Source organism: Sitophilus oryzae, unplaced genomic scaffold, assembly GCF_002938485.1.
Source record: "Sitophilus oryzae breed Bouriz unplaced genomic scaffold, Soryzae_2.0 scaffold_1536_pilon_pilon, whole genome shotgun sequence".
In the NCBI taxonomy this organism is placed as follows: domain Eukaryota; kingdom Metazoa; phylum Arthropoda; class Insecta; order Coleoptera; family Curculionidae; genus Sitophilus; species Sitophilus oryzae.
In genome coordinates, this window is record NW_022146210.1 from 2,231,122 (window position 1) to 2,244,384 (window position 13,263).

A 13,263-nucleotide genomic window follows, 5' to 3' on the forward strand; every position below is an offset into this window, starting at 1 on the left:
GTCCAGAGGAATATCCGCGACGTTCAATGAAAAGTTTGAGCGTGTCGGAGAACTACGCCGACAGGATACAGAGGTTGGAAGCGTCTTGAGGAATAGAAGAGCGTGGAATAGAAAACACTGAAATGGCGGAGAAAATACAAGACTGTTTAACTTGTTAACAGGTAAAAAATACCGAGGCCGAGTAAGTAAGAGTACAGACGATTACGACGAGTTACGGCCGACGCGTATCTTGCCGCGCTAAATAAATTCAAAATAAATTTCGTTAGATAAATAAGTTTGATAGTTTTTAAGTGTATCTTGTTTTTTTAATTAGTATAAAATAAATTGTTATAAATAAATTATCCTTTTTGCCCACACGGAACCGAGCAAAAACTTAAAAATATTTTTATTTTAAAGATTGTTTTTCTTTTAATTCTAGATAACAATGCGATAAGCATTTAATTTAAGTAGCGTTTTAAAAAGTTAGTTTTAAGATAAGATTTTAGTATTTATATTGAACTGATTGTATTTATATATTTATATATAATATAACAATATTGATTAATATTTATTTGTCGATCTGGTGTGACTTGATCATATATTTTTAAAATGAAACTTTTATGCTTATTTTTAGCTGCTGCTACAGTTGGTAAGTAAAATATTTTTTAATAAATAATATTTCATATTTTTATTAAAGTTTTGTTTAGTTCAATTTGCATGATTTTAAACTGATATATTTGGATAAAAATCGAGATAAATACTTTAAAAATAAAAAATAATTTTGTTATTAATACAGTACTTTTTTGCTGCAAAAAGGAAAAACGTTTCTTCCAATCACGTAAACTGACACCCACCCCTCGCGTTCTGTTGGTAATCGTCTGTCAAATTTATTTGTCTTAAGAAACAGACTAACCCAAAATCGTCTGGCTTTAGAATAATTATTACCCTCTCATCGAATTTCGACTAGATGGAACATTTGATCAATACTAGATCCGTTATCTGAAAAGATGGAAGTTTGATAGAGGTTGACTAACAGTTGATCTGTAATCACTTACAATATGTCAAAAGTCAGAACAAGACAAGTGTCTCAATTTCAGAATGCAGTTACTCAAAGTACAACCTGCATAACTCTATGTAAACTCAATAACTTGCGGATGCTCGGCACTTAAATCGTGTTCTTTTGCTAGATTATTGGTTACTTATTTTTTAGGTCATAGCGGAAACTCTTGACGGTATGGTGCGCGTTTGTGATGTGTTTGTGTAGCAAAACAAGCAACATAACTATATATTATACCTAAATAATGATAAAACTAAAACTGAAATCTACCAATTGTCGACATATTGCAGAAGTTAATTATATGTATTTTTTAATTTTTACCTAACAACAGGTATTCAATTTATACAGGATTAACATTTTTTTTTGCTTTTTAGTACAAGCAAGAGATATTCATTTACAACAAGTCGTGGGAGGAGTGAGTGGATCAGGGACGACCACTAGATATTGGGATTGTTGCAAACCATCTTGTGCATGGAAAGAAAATGTGGAAACTGCATCGCCAGTGGCATCGTGTGCTGCCGATGGAGTGACAACTGTTGACCCTTCCACAAGATCAGGGTGTGATTCTGGTAAGAAAATTACTTTTAATAAATAGACACGATATCCTGTATACTTTTGCTCAACTAATCCTGATTTCTTCAACTTTTGACTATGACTGCAAATTTATTTATATATATTATAAAAAATACTAAGATATATTATGAAAAACTTGGTAACATATAACTAGGTATTGATTATAACTGTTTCCTATATTAACAAGATATTATTTGGAAAGATAGCTTCTTGGTATATTTTATTATACAGAGTCTTAAATAAGTGCAAATATTTTCAGGGCTGGCAGATCTGGATAAAAGAAACATATTTTCTTTTTAGTCTTTTTCAAATTTTTCAAAAAACTTTAAATATTTTACTGTGAGAATTTCCAAAATAAAATTATTTTTTGCTTAAATTTTTAGAACCACTTGATCTTTTCTGCATTTTCTTCCTTGTAAATTTAATCTGCACTTATGTTGCCATATTATCAAGAAATTTTGCATATAATCAACAAATTTTGAAACCATTTTTAAACAATTTTTTTCGCGTGGTCAAGAAGATATATTAAAAATATTATTTATATCAACTATTTCATTACCAGCAACATACAGTCATATGTGATTCTGTAAATTTCATAGTGCAATACATTTATGACTAGGAAATCAGGAAACGGATTTATTCATCTTATTTTTAGAATATGATAGAAATAATCAAATAGATAGATCAAACTGAAGTGTATATTAAGATTAACAAGGTGTAAATAATGTTTTTGAGAGAAGAGAAGTACATTTCTCAACATAATTATCGGCCCGATATTATATAAATGTACTTGCTCAAGTACAATCAAGAACGAGTGCATTCTTGAGAACAATGTTTTCAACTGATTTATATTTACAAGTGTAAAAATAACATCTGATTTGTATCTAAGTAGGAAACGATATTAATTACAAATTTTGACATGTTAATTTATTAAACATATAACTGATAATTCAAATAGTAGTAAAAATATAGTTTCTATATATTTAAATAAAGATAACCTTATGTTGTTTTACAGGATAAAGAAATATGTTTTAGAAATATTCAATATACAGTGTGCTACAAATTCGAGGTACCCAATTAAATTGGGACAAAGTAACCTCCGGGATGTTCACCAAGATGCCACCAAAAAAGTTTTTAAAATTTCAAGGATTGCTGAGTTTTTTGGAAAAAACGAATTTTTTTGAAAATTAATTTTATTTTTTCCTGTCGTTAACAAAGGTTGTGATGTGTCGTTATAGAAAATCAAAATACTAATTGCACCTTCTCATAGCCACTTTATTAGGGCTATCTGGTAGTATTTTTAGATTTTCAAATTAACCGATAATTTGTGAGATATAGAGGCCATCTTAATCTTTTTAAATACGGACCTTCATTTTTTATTTCAGATTTTGAAAGAACTCGGTCTCCTGAGTACAATGATATGGCACACTTGCTTGTTTTTTTTTGTTTTTGATACCTTGGCAACAACAAAACTATTTAATTATTATTTAAAATAATTTCAAGTCCAACTCTGTCTTTTTAAATTATTTAATCTGATCATATTCATAGCTACAATATTGATCAGCGCTAATTAACATCGAAGAAGGAAAATGAAGCCAATTGAAAGATTCAAATAAATAATATAAAGGTCAGCAATTGAAAAATATTATTTCTATCTTTTTTTATTGTGAACTTTAAATCTCAGTATACGATCTAATAATATGTATAATATTAATCGTAGTTATTATAAAGAAATCAACTTCCACAAACCAGTTTCTAATGGTCTACATATTTAAAAGGGTTACCACCCTCCATAATACAAAAAAATTATTTTTCGTTCAATCTTATTTATAGCTCTTTGAACAGATCTTCTTATACTTCCGAATGCATTTTGTACTCTTTATTGTAAATTTTGAAATATATACGTACTTTTGCAAATAATGACGTCAAGTAATAGCCTCTCGCCCCTTGGCGACAGGGGGCTATTTTAAATATTATTTTATCGTATATGATTTTCCGTATTCAATGTTTTACCCCACGTCATTGTTAAGTTTGAAAGGTTATCAATATTGTATCGATGAATAGTTTAAATAAATTGAGTTCAAATGTCCAAAACAAAAAAAAGTATCAAGCGTGGCATACCATTGTACTCATGTACTCAGAAGACCGAGCTCTTTCAAAACCTGAAATAAAACATGCATTTCCGTATTTAAAAAAATTAAGTTCGCTTTAGTATCTCAGAAACTATCAGCTAATTTGAAAATCTAAAAATACCATCATATAGCTCGAATAAAGTGGCTATGAGAATGTACAGTGTGTCCCATTTTGGTTGAAATCATAGGGTATCTCCGTTATTAGTGAAGATAGAAGGGTGCGGTTTGCACAAACCTGTCCCACTTTTTCGTCAAACGGAAGATGCTGCATACAAAATTTTCATAGCCCTCTTCATTTCTGAGCTACAGGGTCTTTTCAAAAATTTTGCAATTTGGGACACCCCTGTATCTCTGTTATTGTTAAAGGTATCGAGAAGGCGAAAACTGCTTATTGTAGAACTTTTTACGTAGAATACAGTGGCGTAGTCTGTTTTTCTACCAAAAAAATATTTTGAAAATATGAACTAAAGTTATGTTTTTCAAATGGAACATCCTGTATATTTATAAATCATATGATCTGTCTTGCTACGAGCTTCTCAAAATATATTACTCTATATTTATTTTCACTATTTACTGCAATATTTAAAATATATAATTTTCTTATTAGTAGGCCGTGATAAATAACAAAAATCAAAATGGTATTTACTAAATAGTCATACACATATTAAAATTTATTTGGGATTGATATATTTTACTTTTGAAATAACTGTTACCACTGAAACTGTGAATATATTTTTCTTTTTTTTATAACGGGATGGGTTTGCAAATATCTAAATCTTGAATTATTAAAGCATTTTTCAGGTGTTCGACATTGTTGTAGTGCCCACGATATATTTCGTATTTCAAAAATCCCCAAAATCAGAAATCGAGAACGGCGAAATCCGGGAATCGAGGAGGCTATCAATATGCGTTCATTGGTTCCAATTCATTGATTTGAAAAATAATAATTTAACAGTATTCTAATATTTCCATAGTTATGAGGGGGAATGTTCCCCATCTTGCTGAAAGTATATTTCACGTAAATTAGCTAAAGGAATATCTAAAATTTCCGATACGATAGATTATTCTTACGTATACACGTATTCCAAGATTTACAAATAGCGGTAGAGAGTTAAGTTTCCCTAATATATAAAGAATTTATTAGCGGCTCCCAAAATAAAACAAGAGACAGATAGCAGTATACTTTTAATAATTCTTTAGTTTCTTTTATTATCAATCATGGCCTACTAATAAATATGATCTTTTAATAAAAACTTTTAAATATTGCAGTAAATAGTGAAAATAAATATAGAGTGATATATATTTTTGAGAAGCTTATGGCAAGACAGATCATATGATTTATAAATATACAGGGTGTTCCATTTAAAAAAACATAACTTTAGTTCATATTTTCAAAAATATTTTTTTGGTAGAAAAACAGACTACGCCACTGTATTCTACGTAAAAAGTTCTACAATAAACAGTTTTCACCTTCTCGATAGCTTTAACAATAACAGAGATACAGGAGGTGTCCCAAATTGCAAAATTTTCAAAAAGACCCTGTAGCTCGGAAACGAAGAAGGCTATGAAAATTTTGTTTACGGCATCTTCCGTTTGACAAAAAAGTGAGACAGGTTTGTGCAAACCGCACCCTTCTATCTTCACTAATAACGGAGATACCGTATGATTTCAACCAAAATGGGACACCCTGTACAATCAGTTTTTTTATCTTTTAAAAAGTAACGACAGGAAAAAATATAATTGATTTTCAATTTTTTTTTCCATAAAACTTAGGAATCCTTGAAATTTTTAAAACTTTTTTGATTGCATCTTGCTGAACATCCTAAAGGGCAACTTTGCCCCAATTTAGCTATGTTCGTATATATTACGGTTACCGAGATACCAATGCTCGCACCTCGAACTTGTAGCACCCTGTATAGAACATGCCATACATATATAAAAAATGATTGATTATGATGGTCGACCATAAATTGATATGTAAAATTATATGGTGTATGTCACAAATCGTCGGTCGTTTCTAAGCCAAATCTGATTTTTTTTCATACTGTACTTGTTTAAAGTATAAAAAATTAATTGGTAACTAGTTTTCTTATACAAGAACATTACAAATTCAAAATATCTTTTGATACTCGACATCTGCTAAATGAGTAAATAGAACTAATACTTAGGAAATAGTACGAGTGTTTTTATTCACATACTTTCAGCGTATTTTAACACAAGTCTCTGAAGAAAACAATTTTCTTCTCTTTTGATTTATGATAAATAATTTGTATTTGCCTACATTTTGTAGTAAACATTATGGTCATTATATCGCAATTTGTATATTATAAAACATTATGGTTTAATATTATAGATGGATCATCATATACATGCAATAATCAACAACCATGGGTTGTAAACAGTACCTTTGCTTTTGGTTTTGCTGCTGCATCATTTACCGGAGGTGCTGACAACAGCCAATGTTGTATATGTGTGCAGTTATCATTTTTGAGTACTATTACCGAAAAGACATTGGTCGTTCAAGTAACAAATACAGGAGCAGATTTAGGCAGCAACCATTTTGATATTCAACTTCCTGGAGGTAGGTCGACATTTTCAGAAGTCCACGCTTTACGGCATATGGATAACTTTGGATTTAAATTGACTGATAAATATAAAAAAATAATTATGGCTAACGCGGTTATTTAACCACATAATTGTCAAGTGCCATATAAAAAATGCTTATTATTAGTGATTTCAAACCCATTCGACAAAATAATAATTCACGAATTCTCACAAGATTGTGTTACTTGGAAATGCACATTTAAATTTCAATATGATATGCAGTTATTAATAATTCTAAAAATTGATCGGTAACAACTCTCAATGTTTTTTGTATCACATCGATCTAAATAGTATTTTAAGCAAAAATAAACTATCAAGAAATTCCTATACCCTTAAGGTGCGTTCAGACTTGAGCATTTTAGCCCGAACGGACAAAACGAATCGAACACGCAGACCGGAAATCGCTTTGTCTGGACCTGTCCCCGATCCGAACAGAACGCGCCTAAGTCTGGATGTACTTTTATTTTTTAATTTCCAGTTTTGCACTAGTGTACAGTTAAGTAAACATTTTTCTCATTTGTTCATTTTGTAAATTGTAAACAGATAGCATTTTATGACTTGGCAAATATATTTACTATAGAGAGACTAAGTGCTGTTTTACATGGAGCGGACCATCCGCGTTTTTTTTTTCAAGGTTTTCGGACTGCTTTTACATGTGCTATTAAATCCGTCGCGGGTAGACATGTATTTACAGAACAGGCAAGCCGTTATTGCCATTGCTTTAATAATTCGACGAAGAAGAGAAAAACCTATGATATGTAACAAAAGACCTATTTTTTAGTTAGTTAGTATTACTAAAACCTATTAACTATTATAAAGATAATATTCTGTTTAAAAGTTATAATATTCTGTAACTTTAAAGCTATGCGTTTACGCACCCATATTTATAGGAACTTTTTTTCATATTTTTTGATCAGGAATCACTTAGTACTTATTTAACACTTTGTTCAGTTAATGACATTAAAATATTTTATTGCTATTTAACTGGTTGCTATTAGACTTGGATTAAGGCAAATTAATAAAATTGCATCAAGGAGAACACAATCTTCAATCTCTTCAAGCTTTCAATCGACAAAATATCAAGATACAATTTTTAATCGCCATCAAACGGCAACTTGTTTACCAAGAAGAAAGACAATCAGTGGCGCACATATTTTTCTTAGAAAATATTCCTGTGATAATCCATAGGCACGTGACCAGGGACGTGCATATTCTGGCGAATATGTCAACACTTTTATAGTATTAAAATATGTTGCACTTATAATAACTTTTACCCATACAATAATATTATATATACACAATAATATTATATATACAATAATATTATATATACAATAATATTACATATATTTTTTGTATAAAAGAAAAATTTCTACCAACATATTATCTTCCTTTTTGACATTAGCCTGATTAGCCCATTTAGAAAGTCTATAAAGTTACTTTGAGATATATTTTTTTTCTATATGTCATTGAATCAAAGGAAAGAAATAGTATAAAAATTAAACATTTTGATTCATTTAGTACAGGAGAGTAAAATAAAATAATTAGTGCATTAAAAAATATTATTGGATTCACATTGTCTTGTGCCATTCAATCAAAGAAAAAATTCTAATCTATTTTTAACTACATTATCAAATTCAAATTTTCTCTATTTTTCCAAATTTTGCACCATTTTTCACGAATTTTTTGGCACAAGCATTTTTAGTTTTAATGGCCGTTAAACGTGAACTCTATAAAAACAACTTTTTAACGCTTATTAGTGACAATAAAACATACAAATTCAAAAAAGAATAATAATGTTAATTTAAAAAATTATAAAATGTATTCATTATTATCAAAATCCGATACTATAGCAGCTGCAACATATCCATATATTTCAATTTTAAGATCTTGCATTTTATATTCGTCAAGAGACATCCTATATATTTTTTGATTTTCCACAGCGTATATCAATAATTCTGTTTCAATTTTAAGATACTCATTGGATTTTCAGCTGCAAAGACGCTCATCGAAATAAATTGCAACGCAGCACTTCGTCTGCCGCGGATGGTCCGCGTGTATGTTATGGTGCGTCTAGACTTGAGCACGCACGAGCTGAGTGTGCGCGCACGGCATTTGTTCGCGCTCTCGGCTCCGTTCAAATTAAAAACTTATTTTTCGACGAATGAAGTGATCCATTTGTGCGCGCACAGCAGAGTTGTGTTGGCGAAAATAATGGACGACCAAAAAATAATCGAGGTTGCAGTAATTGTTATGCACAGCTTAATTATTATAAAGGAGAAAAATCGAAAACATCGTAGCTGGTGGCAAACCCGAATTTTTTGAAATCGATGTAATTTACTGCATCAACTTAGTGTCTGAGGAGGGCTATGATCACTTCAAAAACTTTACAAGAATAACCAGACCCGACTTTGAATATTTACAAAATTTAATAACACCAAAAATTACGAACAAAATATACAAATTTTAGAATAGCAATTTCATTAACATCGACATATTCAATATTAATTTTATTTACAAGATCTTGCCATTCGTTTTTTTTTTTTGATTTTTTAATAATACAAAGAATGTTTAACATCCCATAATATAGCCAACTTTTCATATTCTTCAATTAATAATAACGAAGATTCATTGATCCACTCCATAATTGTAATAGAGAAAACGAAAGAAAAATCATACACGCACGTACGAACGCAGACAAAACAAATTGCCGGTACAAACTGAGCGTTCGCGCACATATAAAATCCCTTTGAGCACGGACCAAAAACCGACACCAGACGGTTCACGTTCGCGGCTGCTCGCACACAGACAGATTCAGAGTGAGCGTGCGCGCACAGCCGTTTACACTTGAGCATTCGCGGAGGATCAGAGCTTGCGTGCTCAAGTCTAAATGCACCATTAAATTGCGTATTTAAACAGATAGAAGGTACGCGCGCGGACGCTCCGTCGAGGCAAGTGCTCCATGTGAAAATGTTCATAATATAAACTCATGGTACCTACTTGCTCAAACTCGCGGACGGTCTCGGGTAGACATGTATTTGCATAACAGGCAAACCGTTGTGGCCATTGCTAATAATTCTACGAAGAATTCAGCGGCCCTGCTTGTTTTGCTTAAATTTTAAGGGAAATTAATAAAAACATTTTTAAGCAAAATATTTTGCATATTTAATAAATTATTAATAAAGAAAAGTAGGGAATGCTTTTTGTCTACCAGCTTTACACTATTTTTTCCGATTAAAATTATCAAAATCCGGTATTGCGTAGCTGCTGCAACGTCTCCATAATATGATTTATTTTTAATATCTCGGTTTTTATATTCGTCGCAGGAGACATGCCATATACCTATTTCTTATTCGATGTTCCACAGCGTATATGAATAATTCTGTTTCAATTTTAAAGGTACTCATTGGTTTTACAGCTGCAAAGACGCTTATCGAAATAAATTGCAACGCAGCACTTCGTCCGCAACGGATGGTCCGCCTGTATGTCAATTAGCGTATTTAAACAGATGCAGAACGCCCGTACGCGCGCGAGTATTCGACGGATGGCCGTCGGACGAAATCATCCGGACGGAGCATAGGCGTCCCTTGTGAAATTGTTTATTTAAACTCATGGTACTTACTCCAATATGACACATAATGACAGCAATGATGTGAAACAGAACTAAGACATCGTTTTCAGATTTAGCCTGTTTTTGTGAAAGAAGAAGCGTTTCAATACTTTTTTTATTCGATCGATAAAAAATATGTGTCTGAAATGTAATTATTGTTGATAAAAAGTTAGGTAAACTGCAGTATATTTTAGGTGGGATACAAATGACTAACCAAACAAATATTTTGTAAAATATAATGGAAATTTTAGTTTATTTGTTGGTATTATTATGCAAAAATAACTTGACCTCTAAATGCAAAGAAACAATATCCAATTTTAAGTTAAATAGAAATATGATCATCATCATATATAGTATGATCAAATAAAAACGGCGTCAATGAAGACTATGAAATGAAGATCGCTGTCATTTTATATGTAAAATTATATGGGAAATACCATCAATCAATTTCATAGTCATCGCTGACGCCGTTTATATTCGATCATACGGTATTAAGAAAGAGATCATAAATTATTCCAGAGGAATAAGACATTAACTGGAGGTATACCTACAATATTCCGATATAATAATATATTTAAATAATAAAATTATATATGGATTCTTGCCACTTAACTGCTAATATAGAAATTTAATTCTACGCTGTGTTTGTCATAATGCGGATCAACCTGCTCTCACTACCGGTTTCGGAGCCCTACTCCATCATCAGGTGATTGGGAGATCCACAAAATGACAACCACAGCGCAGAGATAGTTAATTCCGGCTTGTCGGAAAGTATCGGTTAGATATTAAGTCCCGAACGGGAGATAGCGGCCTGCGTGCAATGGTAGTACTTTCGTACCACCGAGGCGCAACTATCGATAGTAAAAGGATGGTAAAGGCTTTTTTTCAGGCAAGCCAAATTATAAAATAGAAAACAAATTTCTTGCAGTAGAGGTATATAATAAAATTATATAAGGATTCTTGCCACTTAATTGCTAATATAGAAATTTAATTCTACGCTGTGTTTGTCATAATGCGGATCAACCTGCTCTCACTACCGATTTTGGAGCCCTACTCCATCATCAGGTGAGCTTGAGAGATCCACAAAATGACAACTACAGCGCAGAGATAGTTAATTCCGACTTGTCGGAAAGTATCGGTTAGATATTAAGTCCCGAACGGGAGATAGCGGCCTGCGTGCAATGGTAGTACTTTCGTACCGCCGGTAAAAGCCTTTTACCATCCTTTTACTATCGCTAGTTGCGCCTCGGTGGTACGAAAGTATTACCATTGCACGCAGGCCGCTATCTCCCGTTCGGGACTTAATATCTAACCGATACTTTCCGACAAGTCGGAATTAACTATCTCTGTGCTGTGGTTGTCATTTTGTGGATCTCCCAAGCTCACCTGACGATGGAGTAGGGTTCCGAAATCGGTAGTGAGAGCAGGTTGATCCTTATTATGACAAACACAGCGTAGAATTAAATTTCTATATTAGCAGTTAAGTGGCAAGAATCCTTATATAATTTTATTATATACCTCTACTGCAAGAAATTTGTTTTCTATCTAATATATTTAAAAGACTACCCCAATTTTGCGTATAAAAACATATAACTAAAATATATCGGTAAATTATATCCATTTAATCATTAAAATAATTTCATAGTTTTTAATCCTCACTTGTATTTATAGGTGGTGTTGGATATTTCACAACCGGTTGTTCCAGTCAGTGGAACTGTCCCGCAAATGGTTGGGGTTCTCAATATGGAGGAATTACCTCAGATTCTGAATGCAGCGAATTACCGGAAGTTTTACAGCCTGGATGTCATTTCCGTTTCAACTGGTTCCAAAATGCCGACAATCCCAATGTAAATTTCCAACAAGTTGTTTGTCCTTCAGAATTGACCAGTATTACCGGATGTGCTTAGATAGTTTAAATGTAATGAAACAAGTTTCTATTTTGAAGTAATAAAATATTTAAAGCAAATTAAGTTTTTTGTTATCCAAAAATAAATATAATTATACTATATGCTGAGTAAATACGCTTTATAGTAATTATTAAAAACAATTAAAAAATAATATATATATATATATATATATATATATATATATATATATATATATATATATATATATATATATATATATATATATATATATATATATATATATATATATATATATATATATATATATATATATATATATATATATATATATATATATATCGCTAATAAAAATAAAATAGCTGATGTATTTATTAATTAACGAAATTACAAACATACCACTAAAACAACTAAACCGAAAAACTCGAAACCAATTTCACAATAATTAATTGGTTTGGTACGCGTAATATATACAGGGTTTTCCAGAACATGTGCCCTCTCTCGTCGAGAGATTCACTATGTAAAAATATGATTTATTTTTTATATCAGCATAGGTTCTGATTCTAATTTGTTTTGTAGCTATAGGGCGTTAAAGCTTTCATTTGTTTTTAGATTTATTATAATTTTCTTAAAAGTGCTTTGAGCGATTCAAATGAAATTTTGAAGGAAAAAGTTGCTATAAGTGCAACATATTTTAGTATTAAAAAAGTTCCGACAGATTTACCAGAGACCTGCATATGGGTTGGGTTGATTTGGCTAGAGAAATATTAAAAAAATATGTTCGTCGCTGCTGTACATGAACGACCATGTTAGGAATAGTGACACAGCATCAGCAACTATTTTTGACAAGTGTATTCAATTTTTTTATGATTTTATCATTTATGATTAGCTTATCAAACCTAACCAAAACGAAACTTAATTCAAGTACTGACACGATGTTTTCCATTCAGATTTATAGAACATTTTGCGGAAAGTTTACGTTTTCGTAAAATACGTTACGTTTTTAGTGCGAATTATAAAGTAAACAAAAAATCATAAACAGTAACCGAAAAGTACCACTGTACTGGCGCTATTGAATTTCGTGTAAATTTAAAATTTTGAAGGAAAGTCAAACAGGACTTGCAAAATATTGTATTAGTGGCTATTGGCTATATAGAACTATTTATCTCGCGTTTGATATTTGAGTATAAAATTACTATTCAGCTCATTTTTGGGTTTTTCTATTCAATGGGCCTAAACAGTTTGTTAAATAATTTTCATTGATTTAAGTATTGCTGCTAATAATTCTCTCTCTATAATTAACCACTATACCTATTATTCATCATCATCATCGACATTGTTGTAAGTGTCTGAAATTGTAAGTATGTTATTTGTGTGTGTTGTTTTTCGAAATCAGGTTATTGTTTGTTTTCTATTTCTATTGTTAGTCCACCACCAGACCAC

At 31.2% G+C, this 13,263-nt stretch overlaps 1 protein-coding gene across 1 annotated transcript; it reads left to right on the forward strand.

The window, feature by feature from the left end:
- The first annotated feature begins 476 nt into the window (after window positions 1-476).
- Window positions 477-11,921, forward strand: LOC115878892 (endoglucanase-like). The gene is made up of 4 exons (XM_030895501.1): window positions 477-628; window positions 1,411-1,605; window positions 6,095-6,322; window positions 11,627-11,921. Exons 1-4 carry the CDS (start codon window positions 589-591, stop codon window positions 11,860-11,862), a joined length of 699 nt encoding a protein of 232 aa, XP_030751361.1. The 5' UTR covers window positions 477-588; the 3' UTR covers window positions 11,863-11,921.
- The last annotated feature ends 1,342 nt before the right edge of the window (window positions 11,922-13,263 follow it).